Genomic DNA, 26,924 nt, shown 5'->3' with positions numbered 1-26,924 from the left:
AACCCTCTTAAGCTACCTTTGGCACCAAGACTGCCAGAACAGAGGCCCTCGCTAAGCATGTAGCGAATCAGAAAATGGGAAATGAGGGGCTCGGTGAAATAACACAAAAAATAAGGGTTGGCAGCCAAAAAAACCTCGTTGGCAGTAAGGGTTGGCAGTCAAGAAAACCTCGTTGGCAGTCAAGCCCCGCATTTCCCATTTTCTTATTCGTTAAATATATATATATATATATATATATATAGAAATAAGGGTTGGCAGTCGAGAAAACCTCGGAAAGCAAAGGGGAGGATGTGGTAGATCATTGAAACAGATTAAGAATTTGGAAAGAAAGAAAGAAAGTGAAGAAAAAATGCCCGCCAGGTGGGATCCGAACCCACGACCTCCAGAATACCGGTCTGGTGCGATAACCACTACGCTACCGGCGGGGCGATTTTCCCATTCACTTTCTGGGGTATTTATGTTAGGTATGTTTGTTTCCTGTGCTTGGGGGTGGTCTTGTTGCCAAAGGGAGCTTAAGAGGGTTCAAAGCTGGTCGACCACTCTGGACATGTCGTAGACACTCGAGTCACGACCCGGGGGTTAAAAAGAAGGTCCCCTTCACCCCGATTAGTCCGAATGGCGCTGGCTACCACCCCCAAGCACAGGAAACAAACATACCTAACATAAATACCCCAGAAAGTGAATGGGAAAATCGCCCCGCCGGTAGCGTAGTGGTTATCGCACCAGACCGGTATTCTGGAGGTCGTGGGTTCGGATCCCACCTGGCGGGCATTTTTTCTTCACTTTCTTTCTTTCTTTCCAAATTCTTAATCTGTTTCAATGATCTACCACATCCTCCCCTTTGCTTTCCGAGGTTTTCTCGACTGCCAACCCTTATTTCTGTGTTATTTTCAACGAGCCCCTCATTTCCTATTCTGATTCGCTATATATATATATATATATATATATATATATCTTGGTGTCTAACCGGAACCAAACCCGAACCGAACCCCGGAACTGCACCGAAATGTAAATAACGGTTACCGGTTCACGACGAAACGCTTCGACCATCCGTTGTTAATATTGCGCACTCAATGCCATTCAGGCCTTTTTCTTTCACGTACCATCAACTTCATATCCTCTCATGCACTTTTCCCTCCATACCAACCAAAACACTATCAACACTATCTTTGTAGTCGCAACAGGGAAAAGGAACGCCGACCAGTACATAACAGTGGTATGTGGCAGCTGGTAGAGCGAACAGAGGGCAAGGCTCATCAAACGAATTGAAATTATGAGCAGCTTGCAGGCGATATTAAAAGGCTTTGCTTTTCTCTCGCTGCGACTCTGCAGGAGCAATCCGGCTGCAAGAGTGCTGTACTGCGCTATGGCGAAGGCCCACACCCGAAGCGTGCAAACGTTCTTCATTTCCTACTTTGTTTGAAAAGGTCGCCCACCAGGAAGGTGCACATACTTGACAAGCGTGGCCCGCAGGAGTTGCTCAGTGGCTAAGACGTTTGCTGCTGACCATAAGGATGCGGGTTAGATCGCCCTCCCCCGCGACCACTTTTCTGATCTATACGGCAAAGGAGAACTTCCATGGGTTTAGATTTCGACGCACGTTAAATATTCCCAACTGGTTCAAAATGATTTGCCGCCCGGCAAAATAAGCTGCGCCTAGCATCAGAGGTGTAGCGTGGGAGTTTCAAACACACCAATATTATTCAGAAGTGTGTTTCCACTGAAAAACTACAAAAAGAGAAACACTTCCCGTGGTTTTAAATAACTACGTGCAAAATAAACAAAATCGAATAAGCAAAACACTAAAAGGTGGGTACTGCTGTTTACGCGTCCTTTTCTGTGTACGACCCTTCACAACCAAACGTGTCCTCAATGCAAAGAAAGCGAATGCCGTGGTTCCTAACCCGTAATCGCCAGTATTTCAGGACGGTAGAGCGGGCAAGTTCGAATTTTTCTTAACTGATAGAAATAATCAGTGATCTAGCAGAGTTAACGGTTAGCGTATAGTGCGCATATGTTTCTTTTTCAAGAAACTGCATCCCTCGACCTTGCTCTTACAACAAAATTCTTTTTGGAAGGAAAAACAGCATTAAGGCTGATAACACATGCATGCAAGGCAGTCCGGTCCCACACTGTGCCATTTACCCAGCGCCTGTTTCTTTTGCTTGTTCTGCAGTTTTCAACTGTGATTTGTTTTTCGGGGTGCACTTTTAGAGACTGCCAAACTCGCTACTATATTAAGTGCAATGCACTCCTTAAGCGACCCTGAACCTGCGTCCACCGGCGATGTCCGCATCACATACCCACGTGGGGGATTGGCCAGGAATCTCCTCGTCTTCCTTGGCAACGGGGGGAGATGGGCGCGCGCTGCCTGGCCGCTGACATGGCATATACCCACGTGGGGGATTGGCCAGGAATCGGGCGTGAGGGATTGGCCAGGAATCGGGCGTGAGAAGGGCTAATGCACCCGCTTAAAGGATTACTGACACGAAATTTCAAAGCTGAGATCCGCTCTAGCAATCAAGTACAACGACAACACAAATAGGTGTCTGTGAATAAATGCATCTTTCTTTCTTTGTAGTTGTGTGTGTGTGTGTGATCTCTCTTTCGCGAACATTACCGAACCGCGCAAATTCAACTCGTGCATTCGCACTTTCACATTCTTCCTCTCGGGGAAATGCGGGGAATTTTTGCTACTGCTACTCGTTCAGGATTGAGTGTACTGCCATCGTCGAAATTAAGAGCTTTCCGCCACAAAGTCCCATCTCGTGCTTCACTCGTCAAATTATACTTTCAATTTGAAATGGCATTATCTGTTATAAGATTTCGCAATATGGCGGACAGAACCGTGGCCTGGGGTCAGGAGGAACGATGACATATTCACTGTGGCGCACACTTCCATGATAGCTACCGCACGCAAAGTGTATTCTAGTGACCAGAGCAATAATGACAAGACTAAGGTTAACTAAAGCATGTATTCAAATGAATTGCGGCTTATACCCTAGAGAAGGTGACAGCTGACAAATTATTCTCGGTAATTAAATAATCGATTTCATCGATAGCGTTTATGTTGCTGCTGCAGGACTTTTTTCTTATGCTACACCGCTCGCACTAAACGCTGGTATTAAACACTGCTATGAAACGCTGGTATTCAAACGCGCCCGTACACAGGCCTAACTCTAGGGTTTGACGGTTAGCGTGATGGGAGATTTCACAACGAGGGTTTCGATTTCAACAAAAACGGAAGGGGTAGAGAATATATCCCACAGACACATCTCTTGGCGGTGGCGTTATATTGTCCTTAGGACAACATAAGGTTTGGGCGGGAAAGTAGTTGGTAAATCGTCACTACTTCAATCTTTCTTCCGAATATCTGGCCCCATTTTTTAACGTTTGCTTTGAAACTGTACCACTGTTATTGGGAAACTGCGGCATTTGGAATTTTTGTTGGTATTATGTTTGCAGTGGGGTTTTAAAATCCTGAGTATTCTTTTTCTCACTGAGCTGATAATTCAACTCATCGAACCTGCTCGCGAACCGGTTCGGTACGCGATTTAGTGGAACCGGACCTGAACCGAAAAAAAAAAGAATTCGCCCAAACCAGAACCTCAACTGAACCAGTATTTTTTCTCAGTAGGACACAATGATATATATATATATATATATATATATATATATATATATATATATATATATATATATATATAATCATACTTGAGGACGAGGGGCTCGTCTACTGTACATTGAAAGGATTGATTGATGGTAGGGTTTAACGCGGCAACGCAGGCGATGAGGTGCGCCGTAGTAGAGGGCACCGGATTAATCTTGACCACCTAGGGACCTTTAACGTGCGCCGAAATCTCTTACACACCGGCGTTTTTGCTTTCGGCCCCATCAGAAAAACGGCCGCCGCACATTACATTCACATAAATAGTCTAGAAATATGAGGGAAGCACAGCCTCCGTGGTAGCCGGATTGATTGATTGATTGATTGATTGATTGATTGATTGATTGATTGATTGATTGATTGATTGATTGATTGATTGATTGATTGATTGATTGATTGATTGATTAATTAATTGATTGATTGATTGATTGTAGGGTTTAACGCGCCGACGCAACGCAGGCGATGAGGCGCGTCGTAGTGGAGGGCTCCGTATTAATTTTGACCACCTGGATTCTTTAACGTGCGCCAAAATCTCGTACACACAGGCGTTTTTGCTTTTCGCCTCCATCAGAAAAGCGGCTATACGGCCGGGAATCGAACCCAAGTCCTCATGCTGAGCAGCAGAACGCCTCCGCGGTAGCCTATATTTGGTGTAGAACTGCGCGAATTTTGAAGGTCGTGGGTTCGCTGCCTATCTATGGAACACGTTTTTCTGCAATTTCGTTTCAAGAAATAAGCGTAGTTCAACACGCTTAAGATATCCTTCCCTTATGCCTTCGCTGGCGTTGGAGTATACTGGCTTTTCTGTGCGTGGGTATGTGTGCGTGCGTGCATGTGCGTGTGCGTGTGCGTGCGCGCGTATGCGTGCGTGCGTGCGTGTGTGTGCGTGTGCATGTACGTGTGTGCGTGTACAGAGGGCAACAAACTTGTCTATAACACCGGTTTCGTACTTATAGCCTTATCTTGCCTCGGCCGAAAAGCATTTAAAGAAAACTATTGTGTCATTCTGAAGTCTTAACCATATATTTTGACCTCAATGTTTTTTGTGAGAAGTTTGAGTCCGCATTTTTGAGAGGTAACTAGTTGAAGTTGAACTCAGTGTTATAGACAAGGGTGTTGCGCACCGTACGAGTGTGTGCGTGCGTGCGTGCGTCTGTGCGTGTGCGTGCGTGTGCTTGTGCTCGAGCGCGTGTGCGTGTGCGCGTGTGCGTGCGTGCGTGTGTGCGCTTGCGCGTGCGCGTGCGCGTGTGTGCGTGTGCATGTGTGCCTGCGTGTGTGTGTGTGCGTGTGGGCGTGCGTGCGTGCTTGCGTGTGATTGTGTGTGTGTGTGTGAGTGTGTGTGTGTGTGTGTGTGTGTGTGTGTGTGTGTGTGTGTGTGTGTGTGTGTGTGTGTGTGTGTGTGTGTGTGTGTGTGTGTGTGTGTGCGTGCGTGCGCGTGCGTGTGCGTGTAAGTGTTTCGCACTTTTATCTCAGCTAAACCGCGGTTTTTAAAACAAAGCGCGCTTTCAATTGGCGCAGTGTAACACGTGCAACGAATACGAACATGTCATGTCGCGACAAAAGTCCTAAATCGCATGTAATACGCCGGAGTCGCCGCAGTTTACTAGCGACTTCTATGTACTTTATGTCCGCGGTTGTCGTTTAACTTGCTGGATCCTCTAGACGGCCGCTTCGGAGTTCATCAAGCTGGGTAAAAATACGGAATTCGCTTTTGAGACAAATGTGTGAGCAATATTCAGATACAAGAATCGATTCGATAACTTTATGGGCGTGTAGATATTGAAGAATATGTGAAAAAAAACGGTAAGCCCTTTTTGAAAATTTTTAGCTTGAAATTCGACAAAAATGTATTATGGTTGTGCATCTATTTGTCCTCGCAAGAATGTGCTCTTTAAATTTCTAGTTTCTACGCCCAGCGCATTGCGTGGGGTGATGATTCGACGAAATCAAGTGTTGTGATGCAAGTTGTCCGATTCAAGGCTACAGAATTGTCCATCCCAGTTGCGCTCGAGTTGCCCCATATAAACGTAAGGCGCCATTTCATTGCTTAAAGCCCTCACGGTATTTATGGCCCCGCTATGGCAATGGTGAAATGGTCTAATAGTCTTACCGCGTTCAGCGGTGATAGCCCCACTTCCGTTTCCTGCCGGTCTGCGGACACTGACCAGTCACTGTGTACCCGTGTTTTGTGAGATGATCCCCATGAGTGGTAAGATATCTAAGAATGTGGTAGCATAACGTATTTTCAAATAGATGCAGGTGTCCGTCTACTTGAAACCAATGTTGCGGAACATCATTACATTGCAATACCGCTCAATGGTAGTTGGAATTTGTCACGATTCTCTTGCATTTAGTTCCTCGGAATGCAAAAAAATCGACCAATTTACATTAGCTCTAATCGAGAGCAGTTCAAGTGCGCTGCTCAAACTAATGACCGTAAGAAGCTGGCTCTTGTTCGGCGTATCGAAATACGGACAAACGCAACGTAAAGCTCGCGTTGTCCCACCAGTTGAGAGCTGGAAAAACATGAGGAACACGCCCTCAAGATCGATGGATGCAGAAATATCTTATGTGATAAAACTTGTAAGGCATAGATAGCATATACATTTTTGGAATGTGTTTTTGGTGGCTTGCTCTAACGCGGCGCGATAATAGGCTGTGTTGCGGTCAGCTTGTTTTAATACGAAAACATTTGGTCTCTTTTATTTGCCTGTACAGAGCAGCTCTGAGCTCTTCGTGGGCTGCCCGATACTGCTCCTGCCATAAAAATTCTATGGGCAAAGAAAATGCGGAGCTGCTCTGGAGCGCTTCTGGACAGTCCGAAATGGCAAACAGAATAGGCCTATTTTGTGCCCAATCAGGCGAAAAAACGACGTTGTGAGCAGCGGGAGCTAACAAAATCCTGCACGCCACCAATTAAACAGACAGTGCCAGGAATGAAAATCGAACCAAGGGGCGCGAGCGGACAGGCAAGTGCACATTGCTACTCCTAACAGGGCACGTCTTTCAAGGTACCTTAAATATAAACGAAAGGTTGCAAAGAGAGCAATGAAATTGTGCGAAAGTACCGCATCACTCTAAGTTGTGTGTGTTTGTGTCCATTGCAGGGCTAAGGCTTCTTTCGGTATTGCGATTATGCGACCGACTAATACATCAGGGCAGCCACATCCTACGCAGTTGAAGAACGCTTAGGTTCACGAATTACATACCTACGAATGCGAAAGGTATCCCGCCGAACATGCCGCCCATCCTCGTTAATCATGATGGAAATCGCCTGAGTTTTGACGCGTACCAGAAACGCGTGTTTCGACAGAACTTGTGTTTATCAGAAAACTCACACCACTTTATTATCACACGAACATGAGAACTCGCAGATAATCTTGCGTTTAATTCGTTATTTGGAAGTTGAGAGGTTGATTTCTTATAAGATGAGGCTAACTTTCGTCATTTACTTGCATGTGTGGTCCCAGCCATTGTTCCTGCGCGTGTAAATTGAAGGTTTCTGGTAACCATGCTAACGCATTACAGCACGTTACACAAGTAGATGAACAGACTGAGCTCGCACTTTTTTACTGTTCACATTACACCCACATTCCAGACACTGAGGATTATGCGCAAATTTGAATGTCAGTTATTCATCCGTGCTTTGAATAAAAATTCGGGTTGCATCCGCTGTGACAAAGAGCAACGCACGCAACGGTTTACTAACTTTATTCACACAGTTCAATGCAGACACGGTTCGCTTGGTCATTTTGCTCTTACAGCGAAGGAACTGCAGCGCAGTGGGGGCGGCGAGCTTCTTGGCAGATTTTTCTGGCTCTATAAGCGCGCACTGTTGAGCCGTGGTTCTCGTTGCCATGGATTTTAAGCCGCTTACACGCCGAGGGGCGGGCCGCACCAGATCGCTGCATCGCACCCCGTAGCAGATGATCCGAGGAAATCCCTCGCGTATCCCTCTGCAGGCGGCTATGTGCGCCGCCCAATTGCACACGCACGCCGAGCTTAAGCCGCCGAAGCGGTGCTCGGAAATCTGCCAGCGTGGACAAAAAGAAAGGTGCAGTAAACTTTCATGCTTGCGTGGGTACTTGTGGACGGGTTTGCAAGCAGACGAATTTCGTGGATGAACGTACGTGCCAAGCAAGCCATTTGAAACGTCGCGGAGTGTATTCAGTGCACCATAAATTTCTTATAGCGTAGCTTTGTTCGAAGAAACAAAAAAAAAACAAAACAAAATTACGCCCATCTTCCAGCGAGGGAACCCTGATGTGATGCGACGCATCGGGGGGTTCAATTGGTCGTAACGTTGCCTTGAGCGTTTGCGCTGACGCTGGTATTGGATTGTGTCAGCCCACTCGCTGAAGGGACCGTCGCTTCCATCACGTCTTCATCGGAAGAATCAAGTCAAGCACGGAGTCGTCAAGCAAAGGCACGCGGCGTCGAACAAGAGCGAGCGCTGACTGAACCGCCGCAGCGCGCTACCCGCTTTATATGCACAGCGCCTGAAGGAGAGGCGACAGCGGAGGAGAGTCGCGCATGCGGGCACTTGCGCGCCGGAGCAGACGCGAGCGGAGCGAAGCGCGCGCACGCAGCTGTTGTTTATGATAACGAGACGGAGTGAGTGTGTTGCGCACAGCTGTCGGAGAGAAGAGCGGAGGAGAGGCGCGCATGCGCAGGTGGCGTGCGGACGCCGCCGACGCCGCCGACGCCGACGCAGGAGGGACATGCCTCAGAGCAAGAGATGCGTCGCATCTAAAAGGCTCACTCAGGGACGCTTTATTGACCTGAGTTGATTTGTTTTTACAAGAACGTGAAAATTTATTACTGCGACAAAATGGATAGCAGGTTTGCTTCTTTAGGTTTTTTTTTCTTGTGCCGTATGGCCGGGGGCGGGGGGGAGTGGGAGGGCTCGAGGAAGGAGAGCTACTAAAGTGCTGCGTGATAGTGTTGCGTCTCGGCGAAAGGATATACCTTCCATTTTCGCTTGTGCACTGTGGGCAAGAACCACCACAACGAGCATTGTGACGGTCATGTTGGAGTCTGAAAGAGCGATCGAACCTGGCCGCGGTGTATAGACAGCAGAAATCGCTGAAGCGGGGATGTATTTTTCTGCGTAAGGAATACGTTTGGGCTTCATTGTAGTCTCCGTTAAGCGTATGTGCCGCTTCGCGTGGGCTAATCTTTATGATGATAAGGTCCAACGTGGGAGGTAATCTCCCTGGCAGCCATTATGGCTAGGTGCGCCCACGGAGAAGCGTTCACATGGTGGGGTGATGGTATACACCGCTAAGGTCATAGCCTGGTTGGTGCACGGTGTCATGGCTGAACACTGTCGCAGGAAGCCAAATTCATTGCGTGCAGCCATGAGCGTAAATAAGGTATAATTATTCAGCAGCGTAAGGTGCTAGTCATCCGCTCCTCCAGACCTCGCCCTTACTTTTGACGCTTACGCACTGCCACGAACCCCCACGCACTGCTCACGCTTTATTTTTGACGCTCGGAGTTGCTGGGACCGCTTAGTGGCTTGATGTGAAATGATTACGAAATATATTAATGCGAAAGCATTATATGGCCTATTGAGGGTAAAACCGGGCATCGCTGGCTGTGTTATGTTCCCATTGGCTGCGAACATTCCATCGCACGTTCCTCAAGAAGTAAACCACGAAGAAAAAAAAAAATAAAAGCCGAAGCATCACTGCGAGCCGGCCTAGTTGGAACTGATTCATTTTGAAGGTAATAGCGCACAGAAACGGGGACAAAGAAAGGAACACACGGACAAGCGCCTTCTATCAACTGAGTGGTTTATTAGAAAAAACACAGACTTTTATACCCTACAACACTGCGCAGATCAGTACAAGAACCCATCACCGGCACACATAGCAAAAAACGTGTACACTCATCAAATCACACTAACGCTGATAGTAGCGACAGCTCCTTATCTAACAATGTTACTGAGGGATGGCTTACACAATCTTCTTTTTGGTGGGAAATATGGAATGCCTCAACGATCTCTCTTGACGTTTTATTGTGATGCTTGAACAAAACGACAGTGTTGTCGAAGCATGGTGTACATCCACACGCGTTGTATGCTGGGCGTATTCTCCCCGTGCTGGAAAGCCTCTCCTTAGCTACGCCTCAGACCATTCGCGGTTGGTCAAGAATGGGATTGCTGAGTCATGCTTAAGATCTGCCTTGCTTAAGTCGTGCTGTCACGCAATGAATGACGCTTTCGGACAGCAAATACGCCGGTTGCGGGACGCTGGTTATCCGCAAAATGTTTTGCTTGCATCGTGTAGCCGGTTGCTCCGAAAGTTAAAACAGGAAAAACAGCGCACGACGGAAGAAAGCAGGCCCAGAGAGGAACGGTCTAAGGTGTCTGTAATACCTTACGTGCATGGACTATCCCATAGAATTAAGAAGGTGGCAGAAAATTACGATGTAAAAGTGGTGTTCTCTGCACAGAACAAAATAGGAAGTGTGTGTTGCATGGTCAAACAAAAGTATGAAAAAGAAGGAAGGAATGAAGGCAAGAATGAGTGTACTGTAAGACATGGAAAGCAATTTGTTGATTGTGTAAAAGATGTCGTGTATCGGATACCAATGACGTGCGGTCATGTGTATGTCGGTCAGACTGGAAGGTGTATAAATATAAGACTGAGAGAACACTTATCTAGTTTAAAAGGACGCCCGTGCACACATTTGGCTTTACATTGCAACGCGTGTGGATGTACACCATGCTTCGACAACACTGTCGTTTTGTTCAAGCATCACAATAAAACGTCAAGAGAGATCGTTGAGGCATTCCATATTTCCCACCAAAAAGAAGATTGTGTAAGCCATCCCTCAGTAACATTGTTAGATAAGGAGCTGTCGCTACTATCAGCGTTAGTGTGATTTGATGAGTGTACACGTTTTTTGCTATGTGTGCCGGTGATGGGTTCTTGTACTGATCTGCGCAGTGTTGTAGGGTATAAAAGTCTGTGTTTTTTCTAATAAACCACTCAGTTGATAGAAGGCGCTTGTCCGTGTGTTCCTTTCTTTGTCCCCGTTTCTGTGCGCTATTACCTTCAAAATAAAAGCCGTTCCACTCAACGGGAAAGTTGTTCGGAAGTGCAGAGCAGTGATTCGCCATAATGGCCTGTAGCGCCGTTGTCCGCTCACTGCTACCACCCATTACACTCTTCGGCTCCCTGTCTCACTCCTCTCTTGATGAGCGGAACGGAGATTTGTCCAATGCAATTCAAATTTCCCGCCTTCGCAGTGCTCGCGCGCACCCTGCCTGAAACAGCACCAGTGGGGGTTCTGTTCTTTTTGGGCTTCCTTTTCATACCGCACGTGCCGGCGCCTTTCTGCGCAGTCTGGAACACGCCATTTTTTTTCTCGCACTGCCACTTTTTTAAGTGCGAATGCACTTTATAAGCGACCCCAAACCATCCACCGCCGGCGGCGGCGGCGGCGGCGTCCGCAGTGCTCCTCTATATTTAAAAAAGAAACAGCATCCGGCGCCAGGTTTCGATCCGAGGACTTTGCGGCCGCAGCGCGACGCTCTACCGACTAAGCCACGGACGCCACGATGATATCAGTGTGAGTAACGCGCCTTATATCTTTAACGCATTCAAACTACGTCGTCAGCGGCGTGCGTTGGCGACTCAGCGGCGTTATAGCGGCTTGATAACTGCGTGGTGTACACGTGATACTACAAACCCGATGGAAGAGATGGAAGAGAAGGCGGCGAGGCGGTGGGCTGCGGGGGCCGAGCGCAAGCGCCGCAAGCGGGCCGACAACCGTGCATTCGCACTTTCACATTCTCCCCCTCGGGGAAATGCGGGGGAATTTTTTCGCTTGCTATCGTTAAAACCAACCCAACGAGCGTTCCTAATTGAAAGAACACGGGCGCTGCCTGTTAATTACAATCAAGCAAAAACGTCCGTGTGTACGAGATTTCGGCGTACGTTAAAGATCCCCAGGTGGTGAAAATTAATCCGGAGCCCTCCACTACGGCGCGCCTCATTGCCTGCGTTGCGTCGGCGCGTTAAACCCAACAATCAATCAATTAATTACATATAGTTTGCCTTAAATGTACCTGCAGTAGTTCTTTGCGCTAAACAACGGGGACATGTTTGACAAACGGCACCGGTTCACGAGTTTCGAACGGTTATGACTTTATTAAATGGGCTCATGAACTGAAACCCTTCCCGTTCCACCGAGGTATAACGGGTAAATTAAATACATTGAAAATGGATGTTTGGATTTAAAATTAAAAAAAAAATGGAAAAAGGTAATTAAACAAGATAATTACGCCGAAAATGACTCACTACAGAACAATGATAAACACAAAAGATCTAAAAGCTATTATCGCGTTATTTGCCGCTGACTTTGTTTCTACGTGTGTGTGAAATTGTGACAAAATATTTGAGGGGTTAGTATTGTTGAATATTAGCGTTAATTAGTATAGTCATTTCTTCTAAAATTTTAATGGTTTTGTATGTTTTATTAGCTCTGGTTTCCTTCTTACGAGATAATTTCTATGGATATGAAGAAGTTCTTCTCTGTGTTTGTTTATTGGGCAGTCCTGTAAATAGTGGTCAAAACTGTCTGCTGGTAGGTTACATTTACACAGTGTTGTATGGAACAGCGTTGCAAGGAACGGCGTTCCTGGAACTAGTTCCTTTTTGGAGGAACGGAGGAACGCCGCCGTTCTATTAAGGGTCGGTGGAACTGTAACGGTAACTCGTTAGGGTTTTGAAGGAACGGCAGGAACGGCGTTCCTGCCGTTACATCGCTACGATTTGGCTGTTTTTGATGCCAAGGCTCGAGTACGAAAATCCACAAGTCGCTACTGCGTTTCTGTTCCTATAAGCTGGTCAATTTTCCCGCCATTCAGCCGTAAGTACTTCCTGGAAGGTCAAAGGCAGAAGAATAACCACGCAGCAGGCCGCAGCTTGTGCTTGCTTTCATGCTGGTTGAACTTACGCGGCGTTCGACGGGTGAATAGCGTAGCCGCGAGAATGCTTTTGACCTTTCATCGTTTGCCTGGTGAGGCCAGGACGCGCGCCTGGCCGATAGAATTGGTCCCTGGCGGGGAAAGATTGTCTAATAAGGGATCCTGAGATTTCGGATTCGGACCTTTAGGTGCAGGAGGTTTCGGTGCAAACATTTCTGTGCACGGACATTTTGGTGCACGACGTCTTGGCCCAGACATTTTGAGTCACGGATCTCCCAGGCATTCTTTGAACATTTTAGCTTTAATATTGTAATTTCGTGACTTGATATGATTTTACGTTCGAGACTAGTGCTTGCGCCGCCGTGCGTGAAAACTAACGCCAAACCCTCGCGGAGCATTGCCACGTAAAACCCAATTTCTGTAGTAGATGGTAAAAATTAACGTTGTTAATTTGCATGCGTTCAACCTTTTTTTTTATTTTAACATTCATGTGAACAACCCTAATACTTTAAGTGTTATCGAAGCGCTTTGCTTTCACTTCACCCAACGGTGCAAGACGCTGCTGCTTTTAGTCCGTTCTGTGCCCCCCCCCTCACACACACACACACAGCAAAGCATCTGCGAAAAAAAAGCCACAGAAAAACGATGTAGTAAGCGCGTGTGCATTCCGTTTTAATTATTTTCTCCATCAATGTCGTATTTGTTGCATTGGGTGTCGGTTCTGCTTAAAACTAACCAACCAACGATCGCACTTACGGTGGCGTTACTTAGGGGAGGGGAAGGCTGAGCCCGGCGGCTACAAGCCCCCTTGGTAGAGAGAGAGGGGTGTCACTTGTGGTTCACCATTGCGTCAACTGGACTTCGAAAACTTCAACACGACTGTCGCCGCTCTCGTCACACTGCCTTATTCAATTTTTTTTTGCTCCTTATAATGGGAGAAACCAATGTATGCGTGGGGTGTCCATGATATGGGCGAGTTGAAGAGTTGATTCCCAATGGGGAGACTGAAGGCGAAGAAAGAGCGATGCCGGGAGTGGGGGCGCCATCGGTATGACCGCGACTCGCGGAAGGGCGTAGCCAGCAAATGATAGTGGCCATTGTGTTCTCAGCGCCTTTTTGGGTGGCTTTTTGTTGCACATTATAGAGGTTTCGTGAGTTCCTGGTGAATGTAAAGCTTTTTTTGTATCGCTGCGGTGAGGCTTCGGAGACCGTGAACTCCGCCACGCCTGTAGGATTTGCAGGGGAAACCAAAAATATTATGACTGAAAAAGAAATGTGGACGAGATTCGAGCGTGCAGGCGGGAAGGGGGGGCTAGGACATAGAATTAAAATCTGGTGAATGTAGGCATGTAAACATAAAATGAAGGTTGGTTTTCCCGAACAAGATGGGTGGAATTTGTATGCACAACCCGTACGCCCTTAATCAACATTTAGGACATTAGAAGCTGCGGCTGTTTTCAAAAAGGCCCGTTCTTCCTCCACGACAATATCCTAGACCAGTGTTCGCAAATTCATTTTAGCAAGGCAGCCCAGCCTACGTAATACCCTTCATAAGGTTTTCTGCATTCTGAGGGGCTAGCTAATGTTTGCGTTTTGGATAATGAGAGTGTGCATGCAATTTGTAATTTGGGGGGGGGGGGGGGGTGTAATTTTTTAAAAATACAAAAAAGGCGTCGGACCATCGTAAACACCGGTCTTAGCTAAAAAAGGGCGAAATAAATTAACAACCAATCGTAAATGAAAAAAAAAAAAAACGTGTGCTAAAGAATTCAATCGGCTGCAAAACCGGTGCCCCAGGAATAGGTATTAAACAAAAATATATAAATGTAGAATTTCTAAAAATACCTGGCAAAGATCAAACGTGGCATCAATCAATAAACAAATTCACTGCTCCAGATTGTTGTCCATATCCCACGTTAAGCGGAAATAAATATATAACGGCTCTCGCAAACAGGCAAGCACCGGATAATTTGGTCGCCGAAAAGTTTGCAAACCGAAATGTCCGCACATCGAAATGTCCGAGCACCGAAACGCGCGTACACCGATATGTCCGTACACCGGAATGTCCGTACACCGAAATTTCCGCACAGAAACATCCTGCACCGAAATGTCCTAGCGCCGTCTGGAGTTTGTCCGGTGCTCACTGAAAAAATTCGCCTTGGAGATTTTCTTTTGATTATTATTATCTCCAGATAGTCTGCTGCCGGCGGTGTTAATATCCATATAATATACGTAGTTCGATGTCAGTTTTAAATTTCTCACTTAATTTCACCCCAGGATTATACGAAACTATATTTTAATTTAAAAACCTAATTGTAACGTTAATGTAGCGACACGCTCCAATTTTCGAAGTGGAACTGGAACGCGTTCCTTTCGCAATAAAGGAACTTGTAACGGGAACTCGTTTCAAAATTGGGAAGGAACGAGGAACGAGCTTTCGTTCCTATTTTACAGGAACGTGTACAACACTGCATTCACATATGTTATTATTTGTAATGGCGAACCTATGAAAATAAAACGGAAATCTACCGTGTCCAGTGATAAACTGTGACGTGTAATAGTTGGTGGGAAAGTGGTCCGGAATTTTGTGAATATTCTTTATCCATTGGAATGTGTAGCTTTCATTTCCTTCTTGTCGCCACTCAACATTCCAATGTTTTCTTAGGCTAATATTGAGCTGTTTTTTTATAAATTGTAGTGAAATAGGCCAGTCAATTTTTTCGCCATATTTTGCTGCTTTTTTAGCTATTTCGTCCGCTATTTCGTTACCGACATTGCCACTGTGACCTTTAATGTAAGGTAATGTTATTTTGACCTGTTTTGCTATTTTGTTTAGCATTTCTTTAATTCTAAATATGTTTGGGTTCCGATTATTTGGATTGTTAATTGCTTTTAGGGTTGATAGGCTATCAGTATACAACTGACCGTTAGCTTCTTTGAAGCTAGTTTGGAGGTGTTCAAGTCCTTTATAAACCGCTTGGTTTTCGAAGCCTCTGTGAGACGCCGCTCGGACGGTACGCCAGGCTCTACTTGGGTCCGTTATCTTGCTGCGCCGCCTGATTCCGGCAGTCGAGCGTTTCGCGTTACAGCGAGGTACGGCGACAAGGCGAGCCTCTAAAGTGCTCTGCATTCAAGACGGTGTGGGCAATGCGCACAGCCACGCGGGAGAGTACACAGTGCCCCTCGTTAAACTAGTTTGATTTCAGCACGCGATTCACGACTGGACTGGACTAGAAAAATATGTATTATAGCTTTATTTTTCAGGGTTGGGCAGCCCTCCAACGGCGTCTCGTGCTGTGTGCTACAGTTACCGACGGGGTTCAGCAAGGGCGTCTTTGGTCCAGGACTCCAACGGCCTCTGCTGCCTCGCGTACCCGCTGAACCTGACGGATCTTGTCTTCGCAACGGTCGCTGGCCAGCAGTGCCTCAGTAGGGTTTTTAATTTTGGCGGCGGCCTTTGTGTATCGGAATTCCTGTTTGGTGTGCTAGAGGACGAGTTTTTTGATGGCACCATGGTTACGTGTCTCCATATTGTGTGGGGTAAATTTTGCTCAGTATTAAGTTTGGGAACGGGCCTGTCTGCAGCTGCCTCCCGTATGTGGCTTCTGCCCTCATCAGGGATTTGTTTGGTGGAGGGTATCTCTTTTGTTACCATGGTAATACCGCATTTGCACGATTCTTACGCACCCACGCTTGTAACGCCGCTAACGCGCAGGTAAGTTTACTCGTTAAAATTTGAAAAAAAAAAAAAGACTTGACGCCGATTCCACCACGCTAGTGCAAAAAAAAAAAAAAAAAAAAAAACGTGACACCACGTACCTGGCAGAAGACATTTTATTTGACGCTTGCTACTGTGGCTGCGAAAATCCCTTGCGCTACGTTATCTCGCGTATCGAGAAAACAACATTGAAAGCGTCTGTTATTTCAAGCGCTTTTATCTTCGTATTTTAAGACGTGACGGGCTGTTTGTTCATTCGCAGCTCTAGGCCTTGTACGAAAATACGGGCACTGCTTTGTTTACGCCCGCTGCGCACTCATGTCTCCGGTTCATTCAATGTGCGTGATGCTCCTCAGTTCCCTTTGCTGCGGGTAAGTAAAATTCCCTTGAACTTAATCGACGATTCATTGTGGTACCTCTTCAGAGCCATAATGACTGAAACGCGGTCCTAATTGCACCAGCAACAATATGCGCAGCAGCTGGCTAAGGTACGACCCCCGGAGAATGTGTAGTGTAGGTCAGAATTCAATTTACTCGCGTCATGTTGACGCATTGTTTCGGATTGAATTGAGTGCGATTTCGGGAGAAGTTACTGTACATGGCGATACTGCCGGCTGTTTTGAAGCCGATTTCTGCTTTCAATTCAATTCGCTTCAATTCTTTATTTTTTTGGGGGGAGGAGGGGCTGGAGCTAAAAGCTGGCGACCCAGCTTGACAGAGGCTCCAGCCCCGTATACATGGCAGGAGAGTCGGCAGTGCGACACTCGTCATAGCTAAAACATAATTAACATAACCTTAATCAACAAAAACATACTCCACATCACCAAAAAAGTCCTTATACATATCGTAAACAGAACTGCATAAAACGGTTTTTAGGATAATACATAATGTTGCTCACAAAGTATCAAAAGCATATACAAATACACGAGTATTAAACACTCTTGCTTTTAACCAAAAGCTCAACTGCTTTCTCTGCAACAAGATTGACCATCAGAATAAAAAAATAATTCTGAGAAATTCAAGGAACACACTGATGTCCAAAGAACACGTGAGCTCAAACGGTGCTACAAGATTGCTGGCAATGCAATCTAATATGCGAGTTGGGATGGAAAGTTACACGAAAATTTTTGGAGTTCAGCCTGTTAAGTAGAACCGGCAAACTATAGGTTTGCGATTGCGTGTCATCAGTGGTTCGGGGAGTGGGTACAAACCATCTCTGTGTATGCCTTCTCTGCAGGGCGAGTTGAACTTCTTCCTGTCAATTTTGACAGACATGTAATGAAGTCGTCATTCTTATTAGTGAACGATCTATACGTTATTAGTATCCGGTAATTATAAAATGAAAACACAGGAATAATGTCCTATTTCAGAAAAAAGCTGGCTGGTAGACGAAAGAAAGAGAATATTTGATATGCACCGAATAGCTCTCTCTTGAAGCCGGTGCCTTTTTTAAGTTAGTCATTCCTGTGGTGCCCCAAACTAAGCTGCAGTATTGCAGAATTGAGTTTACCAATGCATTGTAGAGCAGTAGTTTGATTTTCTCTGGAGCCTCTACAGTCCACCGCTCTACCAACTGAGCTATCGACGGCGCACATTTTCTCTAGAAGAATATGCCGCATTCTATTCATTACACCAACCACTGAAGACATTTTAGATTGAATTGAGTTAACATGGTCATTCCAAGTTAGATTCATAGAAAAAATAACGCCAAGTGTCTTTACATTGTCCACAATTTCTATTATTTCGTTGCCCAAACAAACGTTGATGTCTCTCAGTGCTTTCTTCCGCGGTAGGTATAGGACCACTTTCGTTTTATAGCTAGTTATTCTTATGCGGTTTGCATCTGCCCAGTTCTTTAGTTCAACTAGTGCATCTTTTACTTTTCCCTCTACCTCTGTCTCAGATACGCCAGTAACAAAAAAGATTTTGCCATCAGCATAAAAAACCACCTCTGCATTTTTAACACTTTGTACTATATAATTAATATACATCACGAACAGAAGTGGTCCCAATATGCTGCCTTGGAGGAAACCTGCACTGATCTGTTCAGGAGCTGACGCAGCGTTATTAACATTGACAAATTGCTTCCTGTGAAACACGTATGATTCAAACAGAGGATGCGGGATTCCTCTGATCTCACATTTGTACATTTTGAATTGTAGAATATTATGATCAATGAGGTCGAAAGCCTTAGAGAAATCAATATAGATGCCTGCAATAATTGTTTTGTTTTTGAATGATTCTATTATTATTTCATCGTGCGTTAGTAAAGTCGTATCTGTTGATTGGTGTTTTCTAAAGCCGTGTTGAAAGTCGTGGAGTAAGGTATGCTTATTTAGGTACCACAACAGCCTAGTATGAATTATTTTTTCAATTTTTTTCGAAAATGCGGTAATATAAAAATTGGGTTGTGATTGCTTGGAGAGTTTTTGTCCCAATGTTTGAAAATGGGCGCTACACGGGCAATTTGCATGTCTTTAGGGAACACACGAGAACAGAGGATTAAATTATGGATGAGGGCAATCACAGGGCATATAATGTCCAGCACATACTTAACAGGTCTCATCTGGAAGCCATTTACATCTCTAGATTAGCTGCTTTTAATGGCACTAATACACGAAAAAACCTTTGCGCAATCAGTAGGTGTAAGAAACAGTGATTGTTCGGTGTTACTTGCATGCAATGACGAATCGTAGCGAGCAAGAGAACTTCTTCCATCATTATTGACAACCTGACTCTGCTGGATAAAGTATCGGTTGAATGCAGTAGCCAGTTAGCTACCCCGCAATTCCCGTCCTTTGTGTACGAAGTTATCAGGAATGATTGTGGATGCATTAGGGTTTAGCATAGAATTTAACTTCTTCCAAACAACATCAGAGCGTTGCGTATTATTCTCAGACAACATGTTGATGAAGTAGTAGTTCTGGGCTGCTTTTAATTTCGATTTTTAGGTTTAGTTTTAATTTATATACTTTTTTTTTAATTTAGAGCCCGATTGTAACGCGCACACACATTTGAAGGCTACTTTTTGCAACAAAGGGAGCGCATTAGAATCGTGCAAATACGGTATGTCAGTGTTGCCGAGTATTCCGTGGGAACTGGCGTGGGTTCTTTAAAGGAGCACTGACACCAATTTTCGGCGTTAATATTATTGCACAGTTCGCTTCCTTCACTCAACAGAATACCCTGGGTGAAATATGAGCGGCCTGCGACGCGAAGAACATAGTTTAATTGGATCTCATTTATCGCGCCGACGGAGCAGCGCGCGGAGCGGCACTCAGCAAATGGACATCAGCGTGACATCATCCAGGGAGAGCCAAAAGAAGTGATGCGGCAGCGCTCGTCAAAAGCTCGTAACGTCACTTCATGCGCGCGGCCCCACGAGCGGCGAGCGGGCGCCACACCCTCTCAAGCGGGCGCCGGTGACGTACGCACAAAGCGGTGAGGTCAGGCAGGGAGTCTGTCATATGCGCCGTTCGGGATGAAAGCGCGGGAATTTGAAACAAACGATTTTCAGGCCGTTCAATGTAATTAACTATCGCGCGCTGAAGTATTTGAAGTGCTGTTTCAGGTTCGCCAGGCCATTAAGCATCGATAAAAGCAATGAAAGTGTAACAAAATTTTCGTGTCAGTGCTCCTTTAAGATTAGGATCTTAGGGTGTTCGGTTTGTAGTTTAGCCTCGAGCTACTCTGGCCGTCTGTACGTTTCCTGCTATCAAGGCGGGCGCCGGTGCCCACATGATATTGTGTTGGATCGTAGCTGGGTGCACAGGATGTTGTGGTATGCCGCCTTTCGCCCTGAGGAGTACACGGCATGTGCGGTGGCTTACTCTTCCGTTCATAAAATGTCTGCAGGCGACTCGCGAGCCGCAAATTATCGGAAGTGATCGGCCGGTCCGGAAACCTTCCGCCGCGGACAGAGCGACCGCTAGCCCCTCGGTTTCTGTCACGGTACTGTGGCGCAGCAAACCACTGGTGATCTCATAGATGTCTGAGTCGATGACTATACCCACCCTGTGTCCTTTCCTTGCATCTTGGTAGCTGCCTCCACGTACACTGTGTTGTTCTTGGACGGGAACGCGCGACGTATGACGGTGGATAACGTGCGGAAAAAGGAAGGAAGGAATACATTTTTTCGTCTATCGGGATCAGGTATTGGGGGTGGAGGAGGCCCACAGGGCCGCCGCGACCGCCATGGCCCGGGAGGTGGTCAGGACTTGGCCTGACTCCCCCGGGTCACGCAACATCTGCTCCTAGAGGTGGGGGGAGGGAACGGGGGGGCACGGGTCTGCGGGGCATTCGCAGTGGGAATGGTAGTGAGTGTCGAGTGCCCCGCAGGTTGGACAGGTAGGTTGTTAAAGGCCTGTTATTTCGGCGGACCTCGTTGACTCAAATGCGATGGAGTGAATCTTGTCTTGCTTGCTCAGACCTTCCGACACCAAGATGCGGCACGCTACTTCGATGATACTTGAAGGTGCGTATGCCCTTTTTGGATGGTGCCATAATATCGTTGACCGCACGTCATAACTCTGGTAGCGAAACCCAGTAGCGTCTCGTCTATTAAAGCTGGGACATTTGTATGACATCAAATTCGTGATTGAATGATTGCGGTCTGGTTAGCCCCGGTGTTGCCAGCCACACCAGAATAGGTTGCACTCCGTTATGCGCAAGCATATATCGAAAGCCTGAGAATGTATCGCATGAATTATCTGGGAAAACATAAGCAATCTCGAACGTAACAAGATGCTGACGGGTGGCGTATGAGTAAGGCAAAGTGACGTATGCGTGGACTGAATGCCAACAATATTGTGCCAACCACCTGAAATTCGACCATGGGGCTCATTTCAGGCAGATTGCTTTTTTTTTTGCGCAACCATGTGGCAGCCCCCTTCCCCCCCCCCCCCCCAAAAAAAAAAAAAAAGAAAATATTAGTCCCGGTGCTGCGTTTGCTGCGACCGCTAACTTCACTTGAATCTGTCTATCTTAGCTGACTAGAAATTCTCTCCGGTTTGCTCTGTGTCGCCTCTGCGAAGAAGTCCTGCATAATCGCACTAAGCACGCCATAACATTTTGGTGTAGCCCAATATTTGAGGATATCGCCTGTCAAGTATTCTGTTGAATGCGCGTCTAATGACCACATATTTGATTTCAATTTACTCCATGTTTTTCTCCCGGAGGTTGTTGTGAGAGCTTTAGAAATTTACGTCCGATATAGCTAATATATCCAGACCGTAATAAAGCGGACCAGCACTGCTGCAACCTTTGGTGTGTGCCCAATGCTGAGCGATCAGCGCTGCGGAAGTTCTATGCGTGGCCTATTTGCCGATTCAAAGAGACACCTTTCCGGGAGGCGCTTCGGGGAGCGCATACCAGCCAGCAGGGCCATGTCCTGGAAGTGTAGCCTGCAGAAGACGCTGTTGTCGCGCATGCCGAACACGTCACCCTTGAGGAGCGGACACAGGCAGCTGGCGCAGCGGAAGCAGCCCACGTGGAAAGCCAGCCCGCCACGCACCCGCATCACCAGGTCTCGCGGGGACAGGGCCGCCCCGCACGCGCAGCACCGCACGAACGCCCTGCGGGTTACGATGGCCCCTTCTCAATACTCCTCCTTTTCTTCCGCTCATTGCTGAGCTCTGCGATCTTTTTATTCCAAAGCACTTAATGGCCCGTTCAGCGACAAAGTTGGAGTCAGCCGTCCCGAAACGGCTTCTAAACATATTGGTTGCAACGCGCAGCGCATACACTTCAGCGGTATAATAGCGAGTGCGTACATCATGAGTTTCTCATCTGATGCGGGTCCCTGTACTCGCGCGATTTTGCATACACACACACAGCAGCATATGCCTCCTCAGCTGTAGTGGACCAGGCTTACCCAAAGGATTTTTCGTTCCGTGCGAGTCCCAGTACTCACACAATGTACCACAGATGCTTATTCGCGAATGCTTGCCCCAGTATTAAATGGTGCATTGAGCGGGAAAAAATCTGTCCGGCTGCCGGCATCTACACACCAGAATCTTCTGACGCTCTCAGGGTGCCGCCATTTTCCCGCGATCGGTGCGCCGCCATGCGGGCGCTTCCTGGGGGAACTGCGGAAGCATGCTCTCGTTGGACTGCGTATAGTGAGGTTTATTCGGGCGCCTAATCTTGGTAGGTGCCTTTTTCTTTGACGTGTCAGCACTCCACAGTTGGACATTTCATCAGCGAACGAATTTAAAGTGAGCGAGAACTAATCGTAAGCCTGGTTTGCCTATGCTGTACTTAGTTCGCGAAGGCTGCGTGTCGTGCGTCGTTCTTGCCGAAATCACGGCCGTGTGCGGCTTTATTTTGCCGTGCCGGGTTTTGGGGTCGATTGTATCAGTAAAGTTGCTTCGTATTCTTCCCCAGGGTTGATCAGTGCGGTAGGGCGGGAGAGCCGTCACGTGGTCTTTTTCATTTTCGCGGGGGTTCATTATCAGTCAGAATAAAGGAGTACGCAATTAGTTCGTCACTGAAAATACCGCAGTTAGATGCCTCCCGCGGCTACCTACAAGTGCCTCATTGACACTTTAATGATTAGGAGGGTCCTTCTCGAGTTAGATTATTAATTACAATTAATTAAGGAAGTCTTATTAACGTAAAAAAATTCTGTCCGTTCCTCCACAGAACTGCAAACATTATGCACTAGGTTGTCTTCAAGTAACTCCATCGCTCTTTTTTTAAAACTTGGTGCATGATAGCTATGACACCATGTGTATATATATATATATATATATATATATATATATATATATATATATATATATATATATATATATATATATGCACAAAGTAGAAGTACGGTCTTTATTTCCAACGTTTCGACCTGAGACAGGTCTTCCTCAGGAAATATATATATATATATATATATATATATATATATATATATATATATATATATATATATATATATATATATATATATATATATATGGTTACGCGATGGGCGGAAACTGCCCGTCGCGTAAAAAAACCGCAGCGCACACACTTCCTCTGCGACGTTCATGGAATAAAAGCCGCTTGGGAGTCACCGCACACGAGAGTCGGTCGCCAGGGGACTGCACAGCCAATGCATAGTACTTCTCGAGACGAAAACGAGCTCAAAATTCCTGGTTCGTTAAAGAAAAAGATCTGTCGGGCTAGAAATATGACTGCTACGGCGACTATGAACAATAAACCACGCCGCAGGGCCGGCTACCACGAGCGTCATGAGTTCAAGAAGGTCGTGCAAAATCATTAACGAGTTCCTTCCGAGCTATAGTGTCAATCAAACACACCCAGCCCATTTGTGGGCGCGGCATAGCGACTGAATCCCCACCCAAACCATGGCATCGACTTCGTCGATGGGGTAGCATCGTAGCCACGAAGTCGTCTTCATTCGATGCACGTTAGCAGCAACAAGGAATTAGCACCAAACAATAGCGCAGTCTACAGGCCACCGTCAGCGAATGCTGCCAGAGTCGCGAGGGTGTCAGGTGCGAACTGGAATTCGCTCTAGTCCGAGCCGATAGGAGCAAGAGAGACGACAAGATTTTCGTACAGGGGCCATCTTCATACACCGTGAAAACAGTCGATTACAGATGACACAACTTCAACGTCTAAAACGCGCTCGTCAATGCTCGAACCCATTCTTCACTCGCTGAATTTGGACGATTTTTGGTAAACGCATGCCGTGCCAACACACCCAAAGAAGTGTAAACACAGCCACAGCTGATCTGGAGCAGGGAGCGTTCCCTAAGCTACAGGGCACCCCTTTGTTTACTTGATTCGTGCTTAAATAGAGCTGCACTGGGGCTACCTTCAAGCCACATGGGAAACATAATTCAGTGAAAGAATAGAACATCGAGAAAAACGGACCGCCCCGTGCTGGGCGTGGCCTGCAGCCAGTCCGGAGTTTTGAAAGCAGTATGGGGTTATGTACTTTACGCTAGGGAGTAAATACTGCATCTCGATTTCAGATAGTGCTGTACGCCGATGTTATCACAAGCCGTACTTTCTCCACGTAATCGCCCCGTATTTATAGGGTGCGCTGAATATGCAAGCGTGCGTCGCACGATTGCGCCTGTTTCGCTCGAGGTGTATCGGATGCTCCGGTATCACACTGTCTTCACCCAAGCAGCTGGGAACTCGAGTAGGCAGAACTCGGGCCTTCTTGAACAGCGCCCCAAAACAGGTTTTGGAGAGGAAAAAACACGTGCGAATAGTGCGTCGCTCTCTGCACATGTTTTCGGTCCTTCACAGGCCGTGATTTCGGCAAGAACAACACACGGCACGCTGAGTTCCCGAGCTGTGTACAGCATGGGCAAACCTGGCATACAATTAGCTCTCGCTCACTTTAAATGGGCTGTGTGGTGAAATGGCGACTGTGGAGTGCTGCCACGCAGAATAAAAAAGGCACTTACATATTTTCAAGCCAGATTAGGCGCCTGAGTAAGACGCGCAATACGCAGTCCAGCGCGAGCGGTGGCATGTGGCCGCAGCGGCCCATGCCACCGCTTCGGCTGCATGCCTCGTTGCCTCGGCGCCTAGGCCTCGGCCGCCGCCTCGGCCGAGGCGCCGCAGTAGTCCAGGAAGCGCCCGCATAGCGGTGCACCGATCGCGGGAAAATTCCGGCGCCCTCAGAGCTCTGGGAAATGATTTGCTCCAGGCTGTTTTGCCAGCAGCAAAACAGCGTGGAGCGCACGCTGCTAGGCAACGCCTGGGCATACGTAGAGCCACGTGGAAAACGGAGAGTGAGACAGTGGCGGCTGTTCGGCGTGCGGCGGCGCCAACGCACGCTGGCCTTGCGTGGCGATGAAGCAGTCACCAGCGAGCCACACCACACTTCGCGGTAGTACGTACGGTGAATTTATGGAGTCTGAAGCGCCCCCATAATCGGAGGCCGTGACCTCAGCAGTAGCGATAGGTGGCCGTCCACGCCATGTACAATCGTGATACAATACGAACAACGGAGCGCGTGACATCAAGTACATGCCACGCATCCAGGCGGCGAGCCGCGTTACGAACAAGTTGCGAGAGTTCGTGTCCGACCTTGGTACGGCATGACCATCGTTCGGTGTGTGATCATTTTGGTTTGTCTTCCCGCCGCATACGGCGCCCGCTCACGCGAGCGTTATCTAACTTCGTCGCTGCGCGAACTGAGAACGACACAAGCAGCTATATTCCTTTATATTTTATTTCATGCCGAACGACCAACAAACGATAGTAAGACGATGGTTGTTGCTTGGTCACGAACTCTCGTAACTTGCTTTGTGCATACGCGGCCTGTCGCCTGTACGCACCGCATGTACTGAAATCCACGTTCTCTATTGTTCCTATTTTAATGTATCACGATTGTACACCGCTGATACCGCGGAGTAAGACAACTCTTCGCTCAAAGTCAGACACACCTAACATTGGAATGCATTGACACGTCACCGTCCCCCAAAAGTAAAGAGGGAGCCAAGGTACGGGGCGCACCTTAGGTAGTCGTCTCGGCAGTAGATGCGGCCCTCACGGGCAAAGCACGACGCCTGGGAGTCAAGACCTGTTCCGCAGAGGCAGCACCGGAGGCACCCTGTGTGCCACGGCTGGTCCAGAGCCTGTTGGCAACGGAAACAGTGGCTGTGACTGCGATCCTGTGGGCTCATGTATCGAATGCGACATATCATCAGGGTTGTCCCTGAAGGGCGGGCGGGTCACGGTAAGGTGACTGTCACTGCGGGGACTCACGTGTGGAACAAGTCTTCGCTCTTGTTCCCTTTCAAATTAGTATGAAGAACCTCAGTAGTGGTATGGATGAGAGCCAGTGGCAGGGGGGGTAGTTGGGGAAATTACGTGTGTGAAGTTATTGCTCCCAGGGTTCTAGACTTTGGACAGAGTAAAGAAATGGTAATTCTAGAGGGAAGAGGTTCCTGCCAGAATGAGGATGTTTGATACCTTGTAGACCGATACCACCCCCAGTAAATTTTTCAGCACCTCACATTCCAAGATAGAGAGTGAATGAGCGAATGAAAGCTAAATAACCGCCTAGGGTTTTGTCTTCCCCTGGGCCCTTAAGAACACTCTAACTCTGTCTTTCGCTGCCTTAGATTATATCGCACCTGGCAGAGAGCTTGTGCGGACGCCGAACGTGCAGACGTTTCTTTACGAACGTGTTTAGTTAGGGGTGATAGAGATTATATAGCAAGGCGGGCGCTTTTGAGCTCCTGTGCAGGAGCACTAAATCCAACACGCACCCGGTGGATACATTCGCTTTATAGCTGACGGCTTCTCTCATGGACAGCAGCCACCACTTTTATCTCTTCGCAGCGGAAAGAAATACCATCAGCAAATACATCTTAATCAACAAGTAAGATGTATTTATTGCAGCTGTAGTACTACGTTTGTATTCATTAGTAGGCGAATGAATTTGATTTTGGCCTTCAAGGGTGCTCACACAATTCAGAAGAGAACCATTGTACCCCTCTTCCTCGTTTATACTCCAACGGCGGTGTTGGGTGGATATTATATTTTTCTTCGTTTAAAGTAACATAAGTTTCAGATCTTTCGAGATAACTTCTTTCTAAAACTCACTAGACAATTTATATCTTGCGCCTTACACG

The 26,924-nt window shown here is 47.0% G+C and overlaps 1 protein-coding gene across 1 annotated transcript in view; it reads right to left on the bottom strand.

Annotated features, from left to right (window-relative positions):
• The window catches only part of LOC144141244 (LIM/homeobox protein Lhx9-like), a 61,895-nt gene extending 35,976 nt beyond the window's left edge, over positions 1-25,919 (bottom strand). The window contains exons 1-2 of the mRNA XM_077672807.1: positions 25,801-25,919; positions 21,697-21,899 (exon numbers count right to left, since the gene is read on the bottom strand). Coding sequence (XP_077528933.1) covers positions 21,697-21,844 — 148 coding nt within the window. The 5' untranslated portion in view covers positions 21,845-21,899; positions 25,801-25,919. The remainder of the gene's footprint in view (positions 1-21,696; positions 21,900-25,800) is intronic.
• Positions 25,920-26,924: the final 1,005 nt, after the last annotated feature.

This window comes from Haemaphysalis longicornis, unplaced genomic scaffold, assembly GCF_048455015.1.
Source record: "Haemaphysalis longicornis isolate Haplotype H1 unplaced genomic scaffold, Haemaphysalis longicornis Haplotype H1 scaffold_1, whole genome shotgun sequence".
Lineage (NCBI taxonomy): Eukaryota > Metazoa > Arthropoda > Arachnida > Ixodida > Ixodidae > Haemaphysalis > Haemaphysalis longicornis.
This window is presented reverse-complemented; position numbering and strand designations above follow the sequence as displayed.